We start from the raw sequence: 26,118 nt of genomic DNA on the forward strand, positions 1-26,118 counted from the left end.
GACTGGGGTAAGTTTCAACGTTTTTTGTTACCGTGTTCGATACAAACTGCTCTAATGATCATATCACCCACACTAGATGAATCATCTAACGTTGGCCACGGAATTATAAACGACCCCCCCCCCATCCGGTCAACATCAGATGATAAGTAGTAACTTCTAGAAGCACGTCCATTTGACATTTTTTATCTCGCGCCGATCGCTATCAACTGTATTTGATCATCAATATAATGCATTTAGGGCTATAAATCACGTTCTGCAGAATGCTGCAGAAAACGATAAAAACATATTTATATTTTAGACCGTATTTTAGTATGAATATGTGAATGAAAAAGTATAACGTTCCCACATCCTGAACGATAGATAATTGACGTTGAATGGGCCATAGTAATGTCAATTTAGCAATACAATTTAAAAAGTTATAGCCCTGCAAAGAAGGGGAACTTCTCCATAGACAAATAGAGCTGGCAGAGGACGGTATAATGATGTACATAAGCCTGGCAAAGAAAGTGTTAAGACCCCCCCCCCCCCCACACACACACACGCGCGCGCACGCACACACACACACACACACACACACACACACACACACACACACACACACACACACACACACACACACACACACACACACACACACACACACACACACACACACACACACACACACACACACACACACACAGACATACACACACACACACAGTGATAAGTGTGAATCAGCCTTCTCTAAAAGGCCTGTAATTGATTCTGCTGTAATTGGTCGATGACAGTAGATGCTGCAGAAATGGAGCATAAACATCATATACAGTATATATATATAGAGAGATAGAGAGAGAGAGAGAGAGAGAGAGAGAGAGAGAGAGAGAGAGAGATAGAGAGAGAGAGAGAGAGAGAGAGAGAGAGAGAGAGAGAGAGAGAGAGAGAGAGAGAGAGAGAGAGAGAGAGAGGAGAGAGAGAGAGAGAGAGAGAGAGAGAGAGAGAGATACACTGGCTTTGGCAATGTAAACGTATGTTTCCCATGTCAATAAAGCCCATTTGAATTGAATTGAATTGATTCTGCTGTAATTGGTCGATGACAGTAGATGCTGCAGAAATGGAGCATAAACATCATATACAGTATATATATACCTGAGGCATTGATCGGCCTGGCGGCTGAGGGGAAGAAGCTCAGTCTGTGTCGAGCTTTCACAGCCTTTGGGATCCTCAGCCTTCTCCAGAGGGGAGCAGGGTGAAGAGGCTGTGACCGGGGTGGATGGGTCGGTCATGATCTTCCTCGCCCTCTTCAGCGCCCTGGAGTCGTGCAGGACCTGAGGGAGGCAGGGGACAGCCGATCACCCTCTCCGCGGAGCGAATCACCCGCTGCAGCTTGGCAAGATCTTTTGCCGCTGCATTGGGGAACCAGGAGATGATGGAGTGGGTTAGGATGGACTCAATGATGGCCGTGTAGAATTGGGCCATCATGGTCCTCGGCAGTTTATATTTCTTCAACTGCCGGAGGAAGAACATCCTCCCCTGGGCCTTCTTGAGCAGGCCCGTGATGTTGAGCTCCCACTTCAATCCCGGGAGATGGTCATGCCGAGGAATCGGCATGACTCCACGGAGGTCACCTGAGTGCCTCCCAGTATGATGGGAGGGGGCAGGGCTGCTTTCTTCTGAAGTCCACTACCATCTCCACTGTCTTTTGAGCATTGAGCTCCAGGTTGTTGCAGCTGCACCAGCTCTGCAGCCTCTCGATCTCCCTCCTATAGGCCGACTCGTCCCCCCTGGAGATGAGACCCACCAGGGTGGTGTCGTCAGCGAATTTCAGGAGTTTGACCGAGGGGTGTAGAGAGGCACAGCTGTTGGTGTACAGGGAGAACAGTAGTGGGGATAGAACGCAGCCCTGCGGGTAACCGGTGCTGGTGGACCTAGAGCTGGAAATGCTCTTCCCCAGCCTCACCCGCTGAGACCTGTTGGACAGGAAGTCGGTAATCCACCTGCGAGTGGAGGCCGGCACCTGCAGCACGGATAGCTGGTGCTCCAGGATGGGTGGAAGGATGGTGTTGAAGGCCGAGCTGAAGTCCACATACAGGATCCTGACATAGTTGCCCGCGTAGTCCAGATGTTCCAGCGTGTAGTGCAGAGCCATGTTCACAGCATCCTCTGTGGATCTGTTGGCTCTGTACGCGAACTGCAGTGGGTCCAGCACAGGATCTGTGATGAGCTTCAGGTGGGCCAGGACAAAGCGCTCCAGGACCTTCATGACCACAGAGGTCAGGGCGACAGGTCTGTAGTCATTAAGGCCCGTGACCTTGGCCTTCTTGGGGACGGGGATGATGGTTGAGGCCTTGAAGCATGTTGGGACATGACACAGCTCCAGCGATGCATTAAAAATGGTGGTAAACACCGGTGCGAGCTGGTCAGCACAGTGCTTCAGGGCAGAGGGGGAGACAGAGTCCGGGCCACAGATACAGATGAAGCCTTTAGTTTTCATGGACGCTTTGCCGCGACGCGCGCACGGTGATATCACGTCGTTGGAATTAATTAGGAACCCAGGCTGCTGTTCTGTTTTATGCCGCCAGGAGGCGCAAAGTCATTAGACGGACGCTACAACGTCCTACAGTAAATACTGTATAACGATCTGTATATGTTTTGTTGTCTAAAATAAATACCATACCATATGTCTACAGGCGTATATGTGAATAGGCGTTCTAAACCTTTAAATTACAATGACGGCTAATTGCTTAGGAATGCTGAACAATGATCCGCGTTTATGCAGGAATGGAATTTAACTATGGTTACCTGGAACAAAACAACAAGCCGACGTACGTCAAAGCGGTAAAGCGGTTCTGTAAACACGCAATGTTGCTGAATAAAATAATTAACCAGTTAAAACCTGTCGAATGGAGCAGTCAATGTGTATATTTTGTATAGATTGCTAGTGGAGGTGCCAGGTGGGCTCTGTTTATAATGGATATATAATGGATCTATTTTGTCTGGTACCGTGGTTTAACGGTTAATGCTCATACCTCTCAAGCGGAGGCCACGACCAGGGTTTGAATCCCAGCCATTCTGATATATATATTTTTTATATATAAGAATCCAACCAATCCATCCAAAAATCGAATACAATAAACAGTGTAAAGCAAATAATTTAAAACAACGAAGTTTAGCCTATTAAATCGTTTTTATAAGCGTTCGTTTTTATTTGCTGGATAATTCATTTGTATCTCAACGGAGTCATAGATCTAGTCGGGCCATGTAGCATTATGACGACAAAAATCGTTTGTGTGTGTGTGTGAGTCTGCACACACGTAGTGGATCAATGGTTGCGTGTGTGCGTGTGCGTTTTGTGTGTGTGTGCGTTTGCGTCGGTTCCTGCATGCACGCATCTTCAAACGCTCAAGCTCGGATCTCTAATTTCTCACAGAAGAGCAATTTCATATTTAAACTTCAGCTGCATAAGACATCACTTAAATATCGGTTAAAGGTAAACTTCAGGTCTGACTGAAGAGTGCACTCTTTCTCGCTCTCTTCAAACAGACGAAAATGCCGCATTTCTGGCGAACGCTCTCTGATTGGCCGATGACAGTTTCTACACTGGTCAGTCAGTGGCCAATCAGAGAGCGCAACCATTGATCCACGACTACGCTACCGTCAGTGTGCGGGCTCACACACACACACAATTTTTGTCGTCATAATGCTACATGGCCCGACTAGATCCGTGACTCCGTTGAGATACAAATGAATTATCCAGCAAATAAAAACGAACGCTTATAAAAACGATTTAATGTATACTACGGAAAGTATAGACGCGTATCCCCCCCCCTTACCAGGAGAAAATGCTCCATTTTCGTCTGTTTGAATCTGACATTTTTGGCACATTAAATATTGGACATTAATAAATTAAATGTAATGAACTGACATGAAAGAAGTAAAAAGTTAGAAGAAGTAAAAAATTAGAAAAATGGGGGATTCGAACACGGGTTGTCCGCGTGAGAGGTATGAGGAATAGCCATTAGACCACGGCGCCAGATAAATAAAATATCCATTATATATCCCCTGCAATATTTAAGTGATGTCTTATGCAGCTGAAGTTTAAATATGAAATACTTGAGATCTGAGCTTGAGCGCATATGTTTGAAGATGCGTGCATGCAGGAACCCACGCAAACGCACACACACACAAAAAAGTTGATATCAATGAAATTATATATTAATGGTTCTGATGTATCCCTACAGTCTGGTGCATCTGTCCATGCTGGTTCAGATACTGCAGATACAAAACTCATTCTCCTTCTAAAACAGACTGGTTCTTTTTTTTATCATTTTATTTTCAAGTCAAGTCAAGAGTTCAGAATTGTATTAAAACACACACACACACTAATTACAAGATACAAGATACAAGGTTACAGGTTATCAACTAATTATAATTATATAGAATTATAACTCTATATTGATAGAGCGACATTGTGCAATAAACAAGTAAACAAAGTAGGGCATATCGGTATCTGTACATGAGTTATTTACACGACCAAGTACGTCAAATGTATATACACTCTTTTTCTGGTAACTTTTTGTATCACAAACAGTACTGTATTAAATGAATTCACTCAAACTGTATGGTAGCCTTTTCCTCGGATCCTCTGATCGCGGGTTCCTCAAACGTTCATTAACTCGATCACGAACTTTATCCCAGTTGATTACACTATAGCGTGCTTTAATTTTAGCAATCAACATCAATCTGAGGTTCATAGGTAAAGCATGTTTCCCCCGTTTACCATTCCAATTGACTTTATGAGCCCACTTTTGGTAGGTTTTAAAGTCAACGAGCAGCATGAACATACGCCCTGTGTAATCATCAGGTCGTGGTTTGCCTTGTGCGTTATGAGCATGGTCGAACGCCTTTTGCTCGTCGTCTGCTGAAATACTTTTCAGTTCTATGTTGGGCAGGGCTGGCCGCTGCCGCTGTGCTTTTTTCTGTGGTTTTGCCACTGGAACTGCATGCACTGGCAGAGGCGTTCGGAAGGGTGAAGGTTGAGGAGAAAGCGGTTGAGGAGAAAAACATGCATCATCTTCATCATCATTATCATTCCACTCTGCAGTCAGAGGCGTTCGGAATGGTGAAGGAGGAGGAAAGCATGCGTCATCCTCATCCCTATCATCATTCTGGGGCGTTTGGGAGGGAGAGGGTGACAGAGCCAACCATGGTGGTACATTCTCATCTGCCACTTGTGATGGGTAGGGACTGGGCGTTAGAGCCAACCATGGTATATTCTCATCTCTTGATGGTGTGAAAAGCTGCCGATTGAATGTCTGAGCCGCAGGTTGTGGAGAGGAGGGTGTAACCAGTTTAAGCAGCCTGGCCAGCTCCGTCTCTGTGGCCTTGTGTCGATTCTCAGTCGCCTCCAGTCTCGCCTCTAGACGTTTTTCAGTCGCCTCAAGCAGTTTAAGCAGCCTGGCCAGCTCTGTCTCTGTGGCCTTGTGTCGATTCTCAGTCGCCTCCAGTCGATTCTCAGTCGCCTCAAGTAGTTTAAGCAGCGGGGAGCTCCAGTAGCTCACCGCATATCTCGGCGCTATTTCTGCGTCGGGGGAAACCGTGCTGCGTCACGGATCTGGTGGACTCCGAGTTCGATTCCCGGACCTGCCGTCATTTGCCAGAATGTCTTCCCCTGATCTATATCCCGTTTCACCCTGTATCTGTCGGTCATGCTTGACCAGAAAAGCGATAAACGCTAAAAAATAAAGTTTAAAAAAAAAGTAGTCTAAGCAGCCTGGCAACATGCTTGTTTATTTTTTGTTCAATAACAATAGCCACCGTCGTCATGATAATTGTATTACAAAAGTTAGTAATGGTTGGAGTTGGTGTTTCTGCTGTCTCCTCATCTCTCGTCTCTGTCGTTACTGCTGGGAGTGCCATCATGTCCATAACAATAACAGCGGCCTGCACAGCAATAAGGGAGGGAAAGTTAAGATAAGATCTGTGTCACAATGATGTGATGTGGAAAACATGTAAAAAGATTGTCTGAATAATGGAAAATGCAATAAAAAAAAGTTTACTTACTGCTTTCTTTTTGACCATACAGTGTTTTGATTTGGGGGGAATCACGGGACCTCCTATTCTTTTTTGACCTTGAGGTGCCTTTACTTGGGTTAATCCTGGGCGATCAACACTCGCGATAGATGTCTAGAATAGAAAAAGTATGCATAAATAAATAATTCAAATGTCGGGGACATCGAATCATTGTGTGAGAGGAGAGGAGAGAGAGAGAGAGAGAGAGAGAGAGCGCTCAAGAGAGAAATATACAAACATACCTTCAATTGTTTAGTGCCGTAAAAGGTTGCCATTATGTCCTCAATATTCTGTCCAAAGAATGAAGTGGGTGACGTTCCACACACGACTTTTATATCGAGGGGGGTCTACATTTCGTAGCTCCAGTTCTGCAGACCCCTCTCTGATAGGTTGAGCTCCATTTCTGCAGCCCCCTCTCTGATTGGTTGAGCGAAGCCCCTCTCTGATTGGTTGAGCGAAGCCCCTCTCTAAGGTACGCGAGGGAGGTGCGCGGGCGTAAGGTTATCGAGGTGCTTATCGAGGTGCTCGCGTCAAGAAAAGAAAAAAGATGCCGCAAATGTAATGCCGCAAATATAATGTTATGTTATGTTCGATATATTGAAGTATATATTGAATGTATAATACATTAATATGGCAGCAAATCTTACAAGACGCGTCAGCAATGATGAGCGTTTTCCCTGTACTCCGCCATGTGAATCTAATCTGGATGCGTAACCTGAACTTTTGGTAGGCCTCGACTTTCGTCTTGTTTACATCAGGGTCCCCCATTTTCAATTCATCGTCTTGTTTACATCAGGGTCCCCCATTTTCAATTCATGATAACATATATGACATACAGGTAGACATATAGACAGTACTGCTACATCTAGACATTTATGACATACCTAGGGTGACCAGATGCAAAAAGTCCAAAAGCAGACAACAGTAAGATTTTGGTGGGACAAAGTGGGACTGATAGATAATGTAATTTTTTTTATTAGAATAACTGGTCTTCACCGAATAGATAAAGATAGACGCTTGTTATCTCCGCTGCAGTGACCTTATCCGTCTGGCTATAATTTTTTGGTTTAAGAAGAAACATATCCATAGATCTGGATGTTTCTTTTTGGTGAGCCACTTTCATGTGAGACTCACGTCCACTGTGGCGCTTCAAGTCGTATTCTCCTCCATGAGCAATTGAAAACGAACTATGACACAAAACACAGAAAGCTCCCTGAGGATTGCCTGACATCTGCCTCACCCAGGCATGTGGCGTTTGCCAGTCTTGGTTGTAACTGCAGGTCCGTTTCTTTTTACCGCTTTCCATCTTGATTCATAGTTTGCTTGTAATGTTGTTGTGTTTTCTTTTTTGACAGCTCGCTAAACGTTGACAGCGCGCAACATTTTGACAGCGCGCTAAATTACTATAATCAATCAGATCTGCGATATGAGGTAGCGTCACGACTCTCACGAGCAGAGCGCTAAATTACTACCTAACCAATCAGATCTGTGATATGAGGTAGCGTCACGAGCAGAGCAATGTGTGTGGACAAGAGGCGGGTTGCTACGTTTACTGTAGGGTGGGGCTTTTAGACCAATGTTTTCTTTTTGCTTCGAAAAGAGGGACATCCTCTCAATATGTGGGACGCGGGACATTCGGTCAAATGGTGGGACAGTACAACCAAAAGTGGGACACCTGGTCACCCTAGACATACCAGATTTACAAATACAGTGAATGAATGAATGAATGAATGAATGAATGAATGAATGAATGAATGAATGAATGAATGAATGAAAACTTTATTTAACAGATTGGAGAATGGGTACAATACAGTACGGCTCAATACACACAATTGTTAAGGGTATGCAGACCTGAGAAAGACGTTTGTCTTGTTTCCATCAGGTTCCCCCATTTTCATTTCATATAGACATTTATGACATACACAACATACATGACATTTATGGCATAGGGACATATAGGTATTTAGTACTGATACATTTGTGACATAAACGGTATTCAAATATACAGTACTGTTAACCCCTAGATCCTGACAGAGTATATACATATGATGGGGAGGGGACTGTACATTATACATACAGTACTGTTTGTGATACAAAAAGAGTCCAGAAAAGAGAGGCTATACATTTGACGTAGAAACTGTACATTGGAGGAGGTTGGGTGGGTCGGGGGGACTGTACATTGCTTCTTCTAAGTGTCTATGCTTTTTTTTGTCAGTATTTACTGGCTTTAAAAAAAATCAATTCATGATAACATATATGACATACAGGTAGACAGATAGACAGTACTGCTACATCTAGACATTTATGACATACCAGATTTACAAATACAGTACTGTTTGTGATACAAAAAGAGTCCAGAAAAGAGAGGCTATACATTTGACGTAGAAACTGTACATTGGAGGAGGTTGGGTGTGTTGGGGGGGACTGTACATTGCTTCTTCTAAGTGTCTATGCTTTTTTTGTCAGTATTTACTGATGTAAACAAGCATTCCTAAGCAATTAGCCATCAACGCCTCTTTTGTGGTTTCATTTACATGTTAATAGGTAGGGAGGGGGTTGTATTGTAGTGGTTGGATAGGATAGGATGGAATAGACACAGAGGTCCCTGCCCCCTCCCCCTCAGGTTTGGTGTGTGAACGATGGTCTGACTCAGGCAGAGCACCATTCACACCAAACCTGTGAATGTGAATACCATGAAATGGGTTGCATTCCATACGCTATTGTTATGCTTATGCAGGTAGCCAGGTACTGTACATGCGACGAGTCGAGTGCAGCTCACAACAAATGGGTACAGCGCATTTTTGTGTGCGCGACTTGACTCATGTACATTGGGGGAGGGGGCCTGCCTTGCGTCGCAAAGGATATGCCTGTTTCAAGCAAATACAATTGCATTGTTAAATACTGATTTCTGCTTTGACCCTGTATATTTTAAATGTATTATTCCAGAGTAAATTTTTATTTAATTCTATATTGAGTGCAATATGATATTCTATATTGAGTGAACACAAAGAGAATATATGAGGATAGAGAGGGGGGTAGAGAGAGGGAGGGATATATAGAGAGCTATGAGGGAAGGAGAGAGGGAGAGAGCTAGGAGGAGAGAGGGCTAGGAAGGAGGTAGAGGATAGGATGAGAGAGATAGCTAGGAAGGAGGGAGAGAGGGAGAGAGAGATATAGAGAGAGAGAGGGAGAAAGAGAGAGAGCGAGAGAGAGAGAGAGAGAGAGAGAGAGAGAGAGAGAGAGAGAGAGAGAGAGAGAGAGAGAGAGAGAGAGAGAGAGAGAGAGAGAGAGAGACAGAGACAGAGACAGAGACAGAGACAGAGACAGAGACAGAGACAGAGACAGAGACAGAGACAGAGACAGAGACATAGAGAGAGGGAGAGGAGGTCTGGGGGTTTTCAAGTATCACTAGCGTGTCTGATTGAGGCCCAGGAAGCTCCTCGGATCAAAGACTATTCAAATAGCTTTCTTTCTTTCTCTCTTTCTCTATCTTACAGTTATCCTCTCTCTCTCTCTCTCTCTCTCTCTCTCTCTCTCTCTGTCTCTCTCTCTCTCTCTCTCTCTCTCTCTTGCAGTTATCCTCTCTGTCTCTCTCTCTCTCTGTCTCTCTCTCTCTCTCTCTCTCTCTCTCTCTCTCTCTCTCTCTCTCTCTCTCTCTCTCTCTCTCTCTCTATTTCTCTCTCTCTCTCTGTCTCTCTCTCTTGCAGTTATCCTCTCTGTCTCTCTCAATCTCTCTGTCTCTCTCTCTCTTTCTCTCTCTTGCAGTTCTCTTAGCTCTCTGTCTCTCTCTCTTTCTCTCTCTCTCTCTCTTGCAGTTATCCCCTCTGTCTCTCTCCACCTCTCTCTGTCTCTCTCTCTCTTGCAGTTATCCTCTCTCTCTCTCTCTCTCTCTCTCTCTTGCAGTTCTCTATGTATCTCTCTCTCTCTCTCTCTCTCTCTCTCTCTCTCTCTCTCTCTCTCTCTCTCTCTCTCTCTCTCTCTCTCTCTCTCTCTCAGCTGTGCGCCTGCAGCCTCGTCGGCCCGGCGACAGAGTTGTGAGGCAATAAGAGAGAAAAGCGGCGCAAATGCAGGACTAATCATCGTCTCCACGGCAACACAATAATCACCATCCATGGCAACCAAATAATAAATAATGACCACAGCGAAGACAACAACATAACACAAGACACACACGGTGCGGGGGGCGATCTGGCCCCCCCTGCTGGAGGCTTCTGCAAGTGCTCTTTCGCGCTATATCTTATCTTATCTTATCTCTCAAGTCTGATGATGCATCGCTCTGATATCTGATCGCATTTATTTTGTTTGGCTGTTCACGTTATCCCTTTCACCGCCGCACTACCAAACGGTTAACCCTTTCACTGCCACACGACAGCCGGTTAACCCTTTCACTGCCACACAACAGAAGGTTAACCCTTTACTATCACACAGGGGAGTGGACTGGGAGTGAACTGGGACTGGACTGGGAGAGGACTGGGAGAGGACTGGGAGTGGACTGGGAGTAAACTGGGAGAGGACTGGGAGAGGACTGGGAGTAAACTGGGAGAGGACTGGGAGAGGACTGGGAGAGGACTGGGAGTGGACTGGGAGAGGACTGGGAGAGGACTGGGAGAGGACTGGGAGTGGACTGGGAGTAAACTGGGAGAGGACTGGGAGAGGACTGGGAGAGGACTGTGAGAGGACTGGGAGAGGACTGGGAGAGGACTGGGAGAGGACTGGGAGAGGACTGGGAGTGGACTGGGAGTAAACTGGGAGAGGACTGGGAGAGGACTGGGAGTAAACTGGGAGAGGACTGGGAGATGACTGGGAGTGGACTGGGAGTAAACTGGGAGATGACTGGGAGAGGACTGGGAGTAAACTGGGAGTGGACTGGGAGTAAACTGGGATAGGACTGGGAGAGGACTGGGAGATGACTGGGAGAGGACTGGGAGTAAACTGGGAGTGGACTGGGAGTAAACTGGGATAGGACTGGGAGTAAACTGGGAGAGGACTGGGAGTAAACTGGGAGATGACTGGGAGAGGACTGGGAGTAAACTGGGAGAGGACTGGGAGATGACTGGGAGTAAACTGGGAGAGGACTGGGAGTAAACTGGGAGAGGACTGGGAGAGGACTGGGAGAGGACTGGGAGAGGACTGGGAGAGGACTGGGAGTGGACTGGGAGTAAACTGGGAGAGGACTGGGAGAGGACTGGGAGTAAACTGGGAGAGGACTGGGAGATGACTGGGAGTGGACTGGGAGTAAACTGGGAGATGACTGGGAGAGGACTGGGAGTAAACTGGGAGTGGACTGGGAGTAAACTGGGATAGGACTGGGAGTAAACTGGGAGAGGACTGGGAGTAAACTGGGAGATGACTGGGAGAGGACTGGGAGTAAACTGGGAGAGGACTGGGAGATGACTGGGAGAGGACTGGGAGTAAACTGGGAGAGGACTGGCAGTAAACTGGGAGAGGACTGGGAGTAAATCTGTTCGCTCCGTCGAGACTGTGTTTACTTTTGTTAATATTTATAGTTTTTAGAGTTTTGTTCGTACCAACTGTTGGTGCATTTAATGTATATGACCGTCAGTCACTCATAGACATTGGATTACGGGAAATTTACCAACTGGATTACTCACTGGATCAGCTTTCCGAACCGCATCAATGGCCTGAAGAAATTCTCCGGAGATCAGGACCAGATCCTTTGTTCCTAGACCCCAGGAACAGAGGAACCAGACGGCGAGGGAAGAGGGCTGGGATCCGTAACAGGCTGAGATCCAGACGCCACCGTACACCACTGCCCAGTATATTACTAGCCAATGTACAATCAATTGACAATAAACTGGATGACATCCGAGCAAGGATTCAATATCAAAGAGACGTTAGGGACTGCAACGTCCTCTGCTTCACCGAGACGTGGTTGACGCCGGACGTCCCAGACCACGCAATTCAACCGGCTGATCACTTCTTTATCCACCGCAAGGACAGATCAGCAGAGTCCGGTAAACAACGTGGAGGAGGTATTGCCTTCATGTTTAACAAAAATTGGAGCGACCCATCTAACGTGAAGGAATTATCCAACCACTGCTCCCCAGAACTGGAATATATAACCATCAAGTGTCGTCCTTTCTTCCTCCCGAGGGAGTTAACGGCGATCGTCCTGGTCGGAGTGTATATTCCACCGCAAGCCAGCAACAAGGTTGCGCTCTCCAGACTACACGACGAGGTAAATAGAATCCAAGTGGCGAATGTTAACGCCGCCATTTTAGTTCTGGGAGATTTCAATAGCGCCAATCTGAGAAAGGTATTGCCTGACTTCTATCAGCATGTGACTTGCAACACCAGAGGCGGGTAACATCCTAGATCACTGTTACACGCAATTTAAAGGTGGCTACAAGGCTCATTCTGATAGTGGCTTCGGTAAGTCAGATCACGCATCCATTTTTCTTTCACCAAAGTACAGACAGAGAATTAAAAGTACTCCCGTAGTCTCGCGAGAGGTGCAGAAATGGGATGTGACGTCAGAGGATACGATCCGGTCAGTGTTTCACAACACAGACTGGAATGTGTTCCGCGACACAGATAACATTAATGCCTACACGGAGACAGTGCTGGACTATGTTTGTACTAGGGTGAAAGAAACAATCCCCACTACCAAAATGAAAGTTTACCCAAATCAAAAACCCTGGGTAGACAAATCCGTCCGTGAAGCTCTGAGAGAGCGCACCAAAGCATACAACGACGGCCTAGAGGCAGGCAACATGAATGACCACAAGGTGGCGCGATACAACGTAAGGAGGACAGTGTCAGAGGCCAAACGACGCTACAGGGATCAAATTGAACTCCAGTTTGAACAAGCTGACTCTAGAGCTATGTGGCAGGGGCTCAAAACGATGACAGACTACAAAGGCGCCTCCCTCAAACTGAACAGTGACATCTCCTTAGCAAATGACCTCAATACCTTCTATGCGAGGTTTGATGCTGGTAATAACAACACCAGCTCACAAGCCTCGGCAATGGGGGGGGGGGGGGTCGGCTGCTGATGGAGGCGTAGTGTTCAGGGTAACAGAGCATGAGGTGAGGCGGACCTTTAAAAAAGTGAATATCAGGAAGGCAGCAGGTCCAGACGGCATCCCCGGCCGCGTCCTAAAAGTCTGTGCCGACCAACTGGCCCCAGTATTCACTGACATATTTAACCTGTCCTTAGAACAGGCTGTCATCCCCACCTGCCTGAAGAAGTCCACTATTATCCCTGTACCCAAAAAATCCAAGCCTGCTTGCCTCAACGACTACCGCCCTGTAGCTCTCACCTCCATAGCCATGAAGTGCTTCGAGAAGCTAGTAAAGGGCTACATCTGCTCCTCCCTCCCCATCAACATGGACCCCCTGCAATTTGCATACCGCCCCAACAGGTCCACGGAGGACGCCATATCCCATGTGCTGCACACAGCAGCATCACACCTGGACAAGAGGCAGGGGAACTATGTGAGAATGCTATTCATCGACTACAGCTCGGCATTCAATACCATAGTCCCCTCCATACTCATAGCCAAGCTCAGGGACCTGGGCTTGGGCTATGACCTCTGCCAGTGGGTCTTGGACTTCCTGACTGGCAGACCCCAGGTGGTGAGAGCAGGCAACTGCACCTCCTCATCCATCACCCTCAACATAGGGGCCCCCCAGGGCTGTGTTCTGAGTCCCCTCCTCTACTCCCTGTACACACACGACTGTGTGGCTCAGCGGAGTAGCAATACAATCGTCAAATTTGCTGACGACACAGTGGTGGTGGGCCTGATCTCTGCCAACGACGAGAGGGCCTACCTGGAAGAGGTCAAGGTCCTGGCGGGATGGTGCCAGGAAAACAGCCTCTCCCTGAACGTCAGCAAAACAAAGGAGATGATTGTGGACTTCAGGAGGTCAGGGGTCAAGGACTACAGCCCCCTCAGCATCGACGGGGCACCGGTTGAGAGAGTCAACAGCTTTAAGTACCTCGGAGCCTACATATCCGAGGACTTGACATGGACCACACACATTAACAGTGTTGTGAAGAAGGCACGACAACGCCTCTACTTCCTCAGGCGCCTAAGGAAGTTCCAAGTCAGCCAGAAGATCCTTAAGAACTTCTACTCATGTACAATAGAGAGCATCTTGACCGGCAACATCACCTCCTGGTTTGGGAATAGCACTGCACAAGACCAAAGCAGTCTACAAAGAGTGACACGTTCAGCCGAACGCACAATTGGAGGGGGGCTCCCCACCCTCCAGAACATTTACTACAAGCGTTGCAAGGGCAAGGCTAAGAGAATCATTAAAGACTCCAGTCACCCGAACAACTGCCTCTTTGAACTGCTGCGGTCAGGCAAGCGATACAGGAGTCTCAAGGCGAGCACAGAAAGACTCAGAAGAAGCTTCTATCCCCAGGCCATCAGGCTGCTAAACGAACAATGAATGAACACTACACAACAACAACCACCAAACGCACATAGCACACACATCCACACGCACACACTCACTTTAAACAAACACACTGTAGCACCCACTCCACACACTTATAGCACACACCCACTTTAAACAAACACACTGTAGCACCCACTCCCCACACTTTATATTTATGGATGAAGGATTGCACTACAACTCGTACACCTTACTGTAAATTGTACCTAAAATTGTACCTCATCCCATTTCTGCTTTGCACTAGATAGTACTGTACATTAGTACACTGCATAGTATTGTGTATTGTATATTATATGGTAACTCAGAACATTGTACATATGTCTATACCGAACACTGTGACCTCATTTTCTTCTTCTAAATTCATGCTATATTATGTTATTATGTTATTTGATACTATCTTGTCTAGCACAGTCTCTGGAGCGTAACAGTAAGACGCATTTTGTATGAAAGTATTCTGTACTTCTGTATGACAACTATTAAAGAACTTGAACTTGAACTTGAACTTGAACTTGAGGACTGGGAGAGGACTGGGAGTGGACTGGGAGAGGACTGGGAGTAAACTGGGAGAGGACTGGGAGAGGACTGGGAGAGGACTGGGAGAGGACTGGGAGTGGGAGATGACTGGGAGAGGACTGGGAGAGGACTGGGAGAGGACTGGGACTGGGAGAGGACTGGGAGAGGACTTCGAGAGGACTGGGAGAGGACTGGCAGAGGACTGGGAGTGAACTGGGAGTGAACTGGGAGAGGACTGGGAGAGGACTGGCAGAGGACTGGGAGTGAACTGGGAGTGAACTGGGAGAGGACTGGGAGAGGACTGGGAGAGGACTGGGACTGGACTGGGACTGGGACTGGGAGAGGACTGGGAGTAAACTGGGACTGGGAGTAAACTGGGAGATGACTGGGAGTAAACTGGGAGAGGACTGGGAGTGGACTGGGAGAGGACTGGGAGTAAACTGGGAGAGGACTGGGAGAGGACTGGGAGTGGACTGGGAGAGGACTGGGAGTAAACTGGGAGAGGACTGGGAGAGGACTGGGAGATGACTGGGAGTGGACTGGGAGTAAACTGGGAGAGGACTGGGAGTGGACTGGGAGAGGACTGGGAGTAAACTGGGAGAGGACTGGGAGAGGACTGGGAGAGGACTGGGAGTGGGAGATGACTGGGAGAGGACTGGGAGAGGACTGGGAGAGGACTGGGAGTGGACTGGGAGAGGACTGGGACTGGGAGAGGACTGGGAGAGGACTTCGAGAGGACTGGGAGAGGACTGGGAGAGGACTGGGAGTGAACTGGGAGTGAACTGGGAGAGGACTGGGAGAGGACTGGGACTGGACTGGGACTGGGAGAGGACTGGGAGAGGACTGGGAGTAAACTGGGACTGGGAGTAAACTGGGAGATGTGTGTGTGTGTGTGTGTGTGTGTGTGTGTGTGTGTGTGTGTGTGTGTGTGTGTGTGTGTGTGTGTGTGTGTGTGTGTGTGTGTGAGTGTGTGTGTGTGTGTGTGTGTGTGTGTGTGTGTGTGTGTGTGTGTGTGTGTGTGTGTGTGTGTGTGTGTGTGTGTGTGTGTGTGTGTGTGTGTGTGTGTGTGTGTGTGTGGGTGTGTGTGACCCCTCTGTATCTTCCAGCCCTGGGGGTCAAATAGAAGCAGAACTCTCTCCTCGCTTGCTTTTTACTATGTTGCACTATTTCCCCCTGTAGCGGAGTGATAATAGCCTTGTTTTGGGTCAAACCCCCCCAGCTGACGTAGTAAAGGGTTAACCTTCTGTTGTGTGGCAGTGAAAGGGTTAACTGGCTGTCATGTGGCAGTGAAAGGGTTAACCTGATGTTGTGTGGCATTGAAAGGGTTAACCTGATGTTGTGTGGCAGTGGGTTAAGCTAAGTCAGTGATGTGTGTCAAACGAAGGCGTCTAGCAGTGGGAACCAATAAAACCTTCATTGTTATTATTATAATCTTTTCCTGGATTTAGATTTTTACTTTTTACTACCAAGTGTGTATAAATGAAACATTACCCTGAAATGGGGTTTTGGATTTTGGTGGGGCTCCTCTCTGGTTCCAGTCAAGTTGTTGTCCTGAAATTAAAACAATGATAATAAATAAAATAAAACTCTTTGAGTAACTGCACTCAGCGCCCCCCAACAATCTCTGAGCGCCCCCTGGGGGGTGGTACCAACACTCTCTGAAGGCCCCCTGGAGGGTGGTACCAACACTAAATGAACGCCCCCTGGGGGGTGGTACCAACACTCTCTGAACGCCCCCTGGGGAGTGGTACCAACACTCTCTGAAGGCGCCCTGGGGGGTGGTACCAACACTCTCTGAACGCCCCCTGGGGGGTGGTACCACACCAACACTCTCTGAGTGCCCCCGTTGAGAAATCCTAGTTTAGAGAAATAATTTAGAGTAATTTAGAGTAAAGGCTATTTTACCAAGTGCTGAAAAAATAAATACATTCTTGTGTATACTCACTCTGTGTGTGTGTGTGTCTCCAGGGTTACGAGGTGAGGAAGATCACAGCTATTGATCAAGACCTGGGTCGACCCAGAGGCATCGGCTACACCATCATATCAGGTCTGTGTCTCCGCTTACTTCCTGTTTTGAGAGCCGACTAGAGGAAGTCCCGCCTCTGTGAATATCTGCTCAGTCCACCATAGCATATGTAGATGGAACCAGTATAGTAGACCATCTTAGCATACTGAAGATAGAACCAGTATAGGTTCTGGAGCTCTGTCCGTGTTTATATTGTTGTTGTTTTTATTTGGTCTATGTATTGGGCTGTTTTGGGCCAAATGTATTTTGTGCCTGTACAGTGTTTTCTACTGTGTTGTCTTGTTGATTGCAACCATAGTGAAGACACATTTCCATCTATATCTGCATATATATCTGCATATCTATCTATCTATCTATCTATCTATCTATCTATCTATCTATCTATCTATCTATCTATCTATCTATCTATCTATCTATCTATCTATCTATCTATCTATCTATCTATCTATCTATCTATCTATCTATCTATCTATCTATCTATCTATCTATCTATCTATCTATCTATCTATCTATCTATCTATCTATCTATCTATCTATCTATCTATCTATCTATCTATCTATCTATCTATCTATCTATCTATCTATCTATCTATCTATCTATCTATCTGTCTGTCTGTCTGTCTGTCTGTCTGTCTGTCTGTCTGTCTGTCTGTCTGTCTGTCTGTCTGTCTGTCTGTCTGTCTGTCTGTCTGTCTGTCTGTCTGTCTGTCTGTCTGTCTGTCTGTCTGTCTGTCTGTCTGTCTGTCTGTCTGTCTGTCTGTCTGTCTGTCTGTCTGTCTGTCTGTCTGTCTGTCTGTCTGTCTGTCTGTCTGTCTGTCTGTCTGTCTGTCTGTCTGTCTGTCTGTCTGTCTGTCTGTCTGTCTGTCTGTCTGTCTGTCTGTCTGTCTGTCTGTCTGTCTGTCTGTCTGTCTGTCTGTCTGTCTGTCTGTCTGTCTGTCTGTCTGTCTGTCTGTCTGTCTGTCTGTCTGTCTGTCTCTGTCTGTCTGTCTGTCTGTATGTCTGTCTGTCTGTCTGTCTGTCTGTCTGTCTGTCTGTCTGTCTGTCTGTCTGTCTGTCTGTCTGTCTGTCTGTCTGTCTGTCTGTCTGTCTGTCTGTCTGTCTGTCTGTCTGTCTGTCTGTCTGTCTGTCTGTCTGTCTGTCTGTCTGTCTGTCTGTCTGTCTGTCTGTCTGTCTGTCTGTCTGTCTGTCTGTCTGTCTGTCTGTCTGTCTGTCTGTCTGTCTGTCTGTCTGTCTGTCTGTCTGTCTGTCTGTCTGTCTGTCTGTCTGTCTGTCTGTCTGTCTGTCTGTCTGTCTGTCTGTCTGTCTGTCTGTCTGTCTGTCTGTCTGTCTGTCTGTCTGTCTGTCTGTCTGTCTGTCTGTCTGTCTGTCTGTCTGTCTGTCTGTCTGTCTGTCTGTCTGTCTGTCTGTCTGTCTGTCTGTCTGTCTGTCTGTCTGTCTGTCTGTCTGTCTGTCTGTCTGTCTGTCTGTCTGTCTGTCTGTCTGTCTGTCTGTCTGTCTGTCTGTCTGTCTGTCTGTCTGTCTGTCTGTCTGTCTGTCTGTCTGTCTGTCTGTCTGTCTGTCTGTCTGTCTGTCTGTCTGTCTGTCTGTCTGTCTGTCTGTCTGTCTGTCTGTCTGTCTGTCTGTCTGTCTGTCTGTCTGTCTGTCTGTCTGTCTGTCTGTCTGTCTGTCTGTCTGTCTGTCTGTCTGTCTGTCTGTCTGTCTGTCTGTCTGTCTGTCTGTCTGTCTGTCTGTCTGTCTGTCTGTCTGTCTGTCTGTCTGTCTGTCTGTCTGTCTGTCTGTCTGTCTGTCTGTCTGTCTGTCTGTCTGTCTGTCTGTCTGTCTGTCTGTCTGTCTGTCTGTCTGTCTGTCTGTCTGTCTGTCTGTCTGTCTGTCTGTCTGTCTGTCTGTCTGTCTGTCTGTCTGTCTGTCTGTCTGTCTGTCTGTCTGTCTGTCTGTCTGTCTATCTATCTATCTAACGCCGATCACGATGATAGTCTGTGAGGATAGGGGGTCTTGCGGAGCCCAATAGCAACACAGGAATAGATAGATAAGCCCAAACTTATAACAGGAATGTGTTATAGATGGAAGTTATAATGTTCTTGGGGGGGGGGAATGAGAACAGGTGCACTTCCAGTGCAGCTGTCGGCAGAGAGCACAGGTCTTGCGCTTGGGAGAGTGAGCAGGGGTACTCCTTGCTTGGCTCGAGTCGTCCAGGCAGGAAGGGCGCTGGAGCGGGTACGTACAGGTCTTGCGTTGGGAGAGTGAGCAGGGGTTCTCCTTGCTTGGCTCGAGACGTCCAGGTGGAAGGGCGCTTGAGCAGAGTCCTGGGGCACAAGAAACAGAAGATTAGGGAAGGGATAACACAGGGGTAGATACAGCTGGTCTTCAGGTAGAGTCGTCGTACCTAGGTAGACAGTTTAACACTGCGACGCCGGATGACGGGATCTGCCAGGTGATATAGAGCCTGCTTGATGAGGTAATCCCTTGCAGCTGCGCTGATTGATCCTCATCTGGCAGGCGTTGGAGGACCCGGCGGACATGCTGGATGTGATCTTCCATAGAGCGGGAGAAAATCAGAATGTCGTCCAGATAAACAAAGACAGAGCAGTTAAGGACATCACGGAGAACGTCGTTGACAAGGGCCTGGGAGACAGCAGGGGCGTTGGTCAACCCAAAAGGCATTACCTTGTACTCGAAGTGACCAAGCGGGGTCTTAAAGGCCGTCTTCCATTCGTCACCCTCCCGGACAAGGTGATAGGCATTTCTGAGGTCCAACTTCGAGAAAATGGTGGCACCTTGCAGGGGTTCAAAAGCAGAGTTAATCAATGACAGGGGGTACTTGTTCTTGACCGTGATGTTGTTGAGACCCCGGTAGTCGATACAGGGGCGAAGGGAGCCATCCTTTTTGGACACAAAAAATAACCCCGCACCGACAGGAGAGGAGGAGGGGGTAATAATGCCCGAGGCCAGGGACTCATGGACGTATTTCTCCATAGACTCTCTCTCTGGGCGTGAGAGGTTAAACAGGCGACTAGCGGGGAGCGGGACTCCCGGGAGCAAATCAATAGCACAGTCGTACTGGATATGAGGTGGCAGGGAGAGAGCCTGTTGTTTACTAAACACAGCCCCTAGATCGTGATAAATTGGAGGAACAGTCGAAAGGTCAATAGGTTCGTTGGGAACGGGAGAACCCGCGGCTCCCAGTGGTGACCGTGCCGACCGTAGACAAGAGGCGTGGCAGTGAGCACTCCAGCTCATGACTGAGCCTGTTGGCCAATTTATTACAGGGTTGTGTAGCTTTAGCCAAGGCATGCCTAGCACGATGGGGTTATGGGGGGATTCAGTGACGTGGAAACGGATCTTCTCGCTATGATTCCCGGAGAGTTGAAGGCGGAGAGGCGTGGTGTGGCGGGTTATTTGCGAGAGCAACCTCCCGTTTAGGCCTTGAGCATCGCGGGGAATTGGCAAGGCGTCGGTGGCAATGTGGTAGTGGGACACTACCCCAGCGTCAATGAGGTGTTCATCTGCGCCCGAGTTGACCAGCGTGGACAGAGGGAGTGATTGACTGTTGTGGTAAAGCGTGGCACTGAATTGCATATTTGGGCCGGAGCTGGGAACAAATTTAAGGCTTGTGCATGCGCCCAGCGTCATTGTCGAGCCCCGTCGTTTGGGCGAATCGAACATGAAGCGATGGAGTGGCCGAGTTGCCTGCAGTACAGACATGCCCCTGACCTGAGTCTGTGACGGCGTTCACGGAGAGGGAGGCGAGAGCGGTCGAGTTCCATAGGCTCCGAATCGTCGGCTCTGCGGCTCTGCAGCGGCACACTATTGACGGTGTGCTCCGGATCTGCGGCTCTGCGGCTCTGCAGCGGCACACTGTTGACGGCGCTGGTTTTTTCACGGCGGCGCTCCCGAAGACACGCGTCCAAAATCTCTGGCCAAGTTAATCAAATTGTCAAGGGAAGTGGGCTTCTCTTTAGACGACAATTAGTCTTTTAGGACGTCGCTGAGGCCCTGGCGGAAAGCCCCTCGTAATGGCTCGTCGTTCCACTGGGAACCAGCTGCCAGGATACGGAATTCAATAGCATACTCGCTCACGCTGCGGTGTCCTTGGCGGATGGTGAATAAAGCGGCCGTTCTATCTGAACCACCGGGGGGATGGTCGAAAACATTTCGCATGTCGCCGATGTAATCGGAGTATGAATCGCAGATGGAGGAATTACTGAAGTGGAGGGCGGTTTCCCACTCTAACGCGGGACCCGTGAGCAAACCAGACAGGTATGAGATTTTGGATTTGTCGCTCTGGTAGGTTAGTGGTTGTTGCCCAAATACTAAAGAGCATTGGAAGAGAAAGGCACCACACTTGGCAACGTTTCCGTCGTAACGCTCTGGCGCGGGTATGTGAGGCTCCCTGTACTGGTATGCAACAGGTGGAGAAACCACGGGTGGAGAGACAACAGGGGGAACAACTATCTGGGATGCTACATATGCAGTGAATTGTTCAAATAATTTGTCTCGCTCCGCGGAGCTGAGCGTGAGGGTGCCGAGCTGGGACATGGCTTCTTCCAGTAGTTGTGTGTGTTTATTTACCAGAATGGTGTGTCCGGTGACGGCGGCCTGGATGTTTCTGCTCCATTCCCCGGCGTCCTGTGTCGCTGAGTCCGACGTCATGGTCGCAGTGTTCTGTGAGGATAGGGGGTCTTGCGGAGCCCAATAGCAACACAGGAGGAGAGAGAATGGAGCGGTTTTTAGGGTTCTTTAATTGTTCTTCCCAAACAAGCAGAGTTATAACATAAATGTGTGATAGATGGAAGTTATAATGTTCTTGGGGGGGGGGGGGGGGATAAGAACAGGTGCATTTCCAGTGCTGCTGTCGGCAGAGAGCACAGGTCTTGCGCTTGGGAGAGTGAGCAGGGGTACTCCTTGCTTGGCTCGAGTCGTCCAGGCAGGAAGGGCGCTGGAGAGGGTACGTACAGGTCTTGCGTTGGGAGAGTGAGCAGGGGTTCTCCTTGCTTGGCTCGAGACGTTCAGGCGGAAGGGCGCTGGAGCGGGGTCCTGGGGCACAAGAAACAGAAGATTAGGAAAGGGATAACACAGGGGTAGATACAGCTGGTCTTCAGGTAGAGTCGTCGTACCTAGGTAGGCAGTTTAACACTGCAACGCCGGATGACAGGATCTGCCAGGTGATATAGAGCCTGCTTGATGAGGTAATCCCTTGCAGCCACGCTGATTGATCCTCATCTGGCAGGCTCGAGCCCCGATCGTGACATAGTCGAGTTAACTCGCCATCGCTTGAGCGCCAATCACGAGTATAGTCAGGTTTTAATCGTTATTTCTTTTATTAGCGATATCCATTCATTTTCATCCATCCAACCTGATGTTATCGTTGGGAATGGGTCTGAGCTCGCAAAAGGGCAAATACCGCCACCTATCGTCTCCCGGATGGTATTGCACATCATTGGATTGGATTGGCTGGGGATGTGCATCAAAAAAAAAACTCCGGTCCATGTTTTCCTTCTCGGGCATGCAGTATCAGATAACAGATGGACTGGATACACTCTGAGCAGCATGGATTATGTGTTTTGGAGATATAACATTGGATCAATAAACGTGATCAATATTTGGAATGGCGATCAGGAATTGGATTAATCTTTTTGCAGAACATCAGATGTGAGGTAAGGAATCTATGTTACCAGTCTTGGGTTAATCAGATGTTTTTTTCACAGCGATCACAACGCGTGTGTGTGTGTGTGCGCCATTGGCACTGAGCAAGGCACTGATAAGCGATTTTGCAGCCCACTTTTGTATCGTGCATAAGGACACATATACAATCGATAATCTAGCATTTATTTGAAAACGATTCATAAATCAGCCGTAAAATTACAACGTGTTTTTTGTATTCCACTAAAGGGATATTATCGCGTCTTTCTTTGGAATTACTAGAAATCACCAAAACTATGCTCGTATTCAAAACGGTATAAAACGGAAAAGTACCGATTAAAAAACAATCTGTTTCCTACATGTTGATTGCAAGCAAGTCATTGATAACTGACGGGTGTATTAGACCCATAGCCATAATTTTATATATATTTTAAGCACTCGCAAATATCCCCTTCCTCCCATTGGCAACTGCTCAAAACCCACCTCTTCAACCTGGCCTTCAACCCCTAACTTTCTCACTTTATATGTATGTGTTGTGTCTGTCCACTATGTTTGTTGACTTGTTATCTCCCACCCCCCCCCCCCCCTCACTATGTTTGTTGACTTGTTATCTCCCCCCCCCCCCCCCCCCCCTTAGTAAAGCGACCTTGGGTCCTCTGAAAGGCGCTATATAAAACGAAGTATTATTATTATTATTATTATTGATTAAAGCGTTGGCGTACACTAGGCCTAATTTCCCGGAAGGGGCTCGGCGGTCAATGAGTTAAGGGCTTAATTTAGGAGAAATCATTGGTGATGCGTTCACGTAGATTCTACAGACGTCCTCATATTTATAATTATAATAATAATAGATATGACAATGGTCCTCATTCTCAAACAGACTTACGAGAATGTTACAAATACGTTTCTTTGCAACTCGATTTACAAACTTTTTTGGCATTCTCGAACGGCTTCTTTTTGTAAATTTTTTGTAGGATTTACAAACTCGAAAAGGCAGTCAGTCATAAGTAGGACAGACCGGTGTGCGCTTGTGTTTTTAAGAGCTTCATTTCGGAGAAGTCCTTGGGGATTGTGATCACTTCGATTATACAGACATCCTCGGAATTTAATAATTATAATGATAATAAATACAACAATATTTGTATCATTAGCCATTATGTTTTACATTTATAGTCATGACTCAACAAACATGTCAGAAAATAAATAAATAAATAAGAACTAAACCCAATGGCTGCGGCTATAGCTACTGTATATTGGAATAGACTGTATTAATATGCCATATTCTCTTGTGTTTATTGTTGGTTTTATTTATTTATATTGCTTAGTGCGCACATCGAAAGAGCCAGTGGAGAAACGGCTTGGTGAGGCAGCTGTGCACACACACACACACACACACACACACACACACACACACACACACACACACACACACACACACACACACACACACACACACACACACACACACACACACACACACACACACACACACACACACACACACACACACACACATACTGTATACGTCCAACATGAGATGAATAATGTTCTGGTCCAACAGTAGGAGGAGATAGTGGGCAACATAGAGTCCTTTAAACTTACAGGTGACTGATCGGCGTGCTTGTCGAAGCTGAGTGGCATAATGGCACTTAAATACACTAAATGGATTTAGTTTTGACAGATCAACATCTATTGTCTTAAACCAATTAGTTTCTCTTTTGTATGTTTACTGTCGCTCTTTTTTTTATTATTATCTTTTCCCCCTCCTTCTTTTCCGATCTTTCTCCCATCCCACTGTTAGTCGTTATGCCAATTCCCAACCCCCTTCCTGGTTGTTGCGCACTTTCCCCTACTGTTGGTCCGAGAGGCCGGAGACTGTCACATGCTTTCCTCCGACGCATGTGCAGCCAGCCGGCAGCCAGCCTGGCGGCGCAGATTCTCACCGGGAGAGTGTAACGTGTGGAAAGTTGCACTACCTCTCTCCAGATCCTACCCTTGCTGAGCAGGCGCCCCGACCGAACTGTAGGGGTCGCTGTCCACAACGCCCAGGACCCACCCACGGCTTCCCTCCCCCTAACTCAGCCAAACGAGTTAGTATAGCGATCAGCCCGAGCCAAGGCAATGCTGACTCTCCGGGAGTCGAGACCGCAGCCTCTTGCATTGGTGACTAGCACAATCTCCGCTACGCCACCTGACCGCTAATTTACTGTCGCTCTTTAATAAAGAAAATATATTTCTCACCCGACTACTCGAATAATCGATGGTGGACATTCAGTTTGGCTACTTGATTACTGAAATAATCGCTAAGCCGCCGGCCCCCCTCTGTTTGTAACGAGATTACTTTCATTCCGCTCGATGTAATCTGTTACTCGTCAGAGCTGTCGCCCTCCCCTGGCGTGGAGGAGAGGAGGAAAATCAATGTGCACTTATCATAATCCCACAGCTGTAATAGACAAGTCTCATCAAGCATGCTATCGATCACGGCTCTGCCTCGGCGCTACGGAGACGACGGCCATAAACATCTATTAATCACCGCTCAGTGCACCTGCCGCATCCAGAGACATGCTGCTGTCGAAAGATACCCCCCCCCCCCCCATCTCTCCCCTCCAGGCTCCGCCCCCTAACATCCAACATGACATCGATCTCAGTCGACAGCAGTTCAAGACCACCTCCGAACCCGTGTATATTTATCTAACCCCTGTGTGGTGTTCGGGACTGTCTGTGGCACCCTTCTTCATTTATTGTTTATTAATTAAAGGTGCTATAGATAACATTAATATGTAGAGTAATACTTTTTTAAGAATACATCCACATAGCTTTTAGAAAGGTGTTTTAATATAGCTCTTTCCCCCAAATAAATGATTGATTAATTCATTTATCATCTAAAAATTCTTAATGGGTCCAAAATGAATGAATGTTGTAGACAGGAAGTACCTCATAGTACTGTGTAGACAGGAAGTACCTCATATAGTACTGTGTAGACATGATTTTGACATTTACCAGGGCCAGTTTCTAATTGCAGCCACCCGTAAGTGCTCTTTGAGAGCGGTTTTGAATGTGGGTAGGGATTCACATTATGTTACAGCTTTGGGTAGGGCGTTCCACATTGTTGTGGCATAATTGCGAAACGTGTTTAGTCCCTTGTTTGAGCCGAATCTGGCTCTGGTGTTGTGGTCGTGGACATCACTGACCTTTAGGAAGTATTTCGACAGGTACATGGGTATCTTAGGGTGCTTTCTCACTCACCATTCGGGTCCGTTCCAGTCCGTCCCGTCCTTGTACCGTCTTTGGGTGCGAACTTCCCCCCTCCCTCTCCCCTCTAGTTTGCGTACACACTCAGTCTTGGTGCGCTCTGGGTTTTGTTTACGGTTTGCGTTTTGAGCGTGTAAGCTGCCGTAGGCGATGATGTCCCGCTCGAAAATGTAAACACAGGAAGAGTGTTCACACGCCGGTGGAGACTG

The 26,118-nt window shown here is 47.5% G+C and overlaps 1 protein-coding gene across 1 annotated transcript in view; it reads left to right on the forward strand.

Annotated features, from left to right (window-relative positions):
* Positions 1-26,118, forward strand: part of cdh23 (cadherin-related 23) — a gene marked incomplete at both ends in the record, with an annotated part of 775,072 nt that overhangs the window by 236,601 nt on the left and 512,353 nt on the right. The window contains 1 exon segment of the mRNA XM_084321844.1: positions 16,960-17,038. Coding sequence (XP_084177970.1) covers positions 16,960-17,038 — 79 coding nt within the window.

The sequence above is a fragment of the Notolepis coatsorum genome (assembly GCF_963971535.1).
Source record: "Notolepis coatsorum genome assembly, chromosome: 9".
NCBI classification, from domain to species: domain Eukaryota; kingdom Metazoa; phylum Chordata; class Actinopteri; order Aulopiformes; family Paralepididae; genus Notolepis; species Notolepis coatsorum.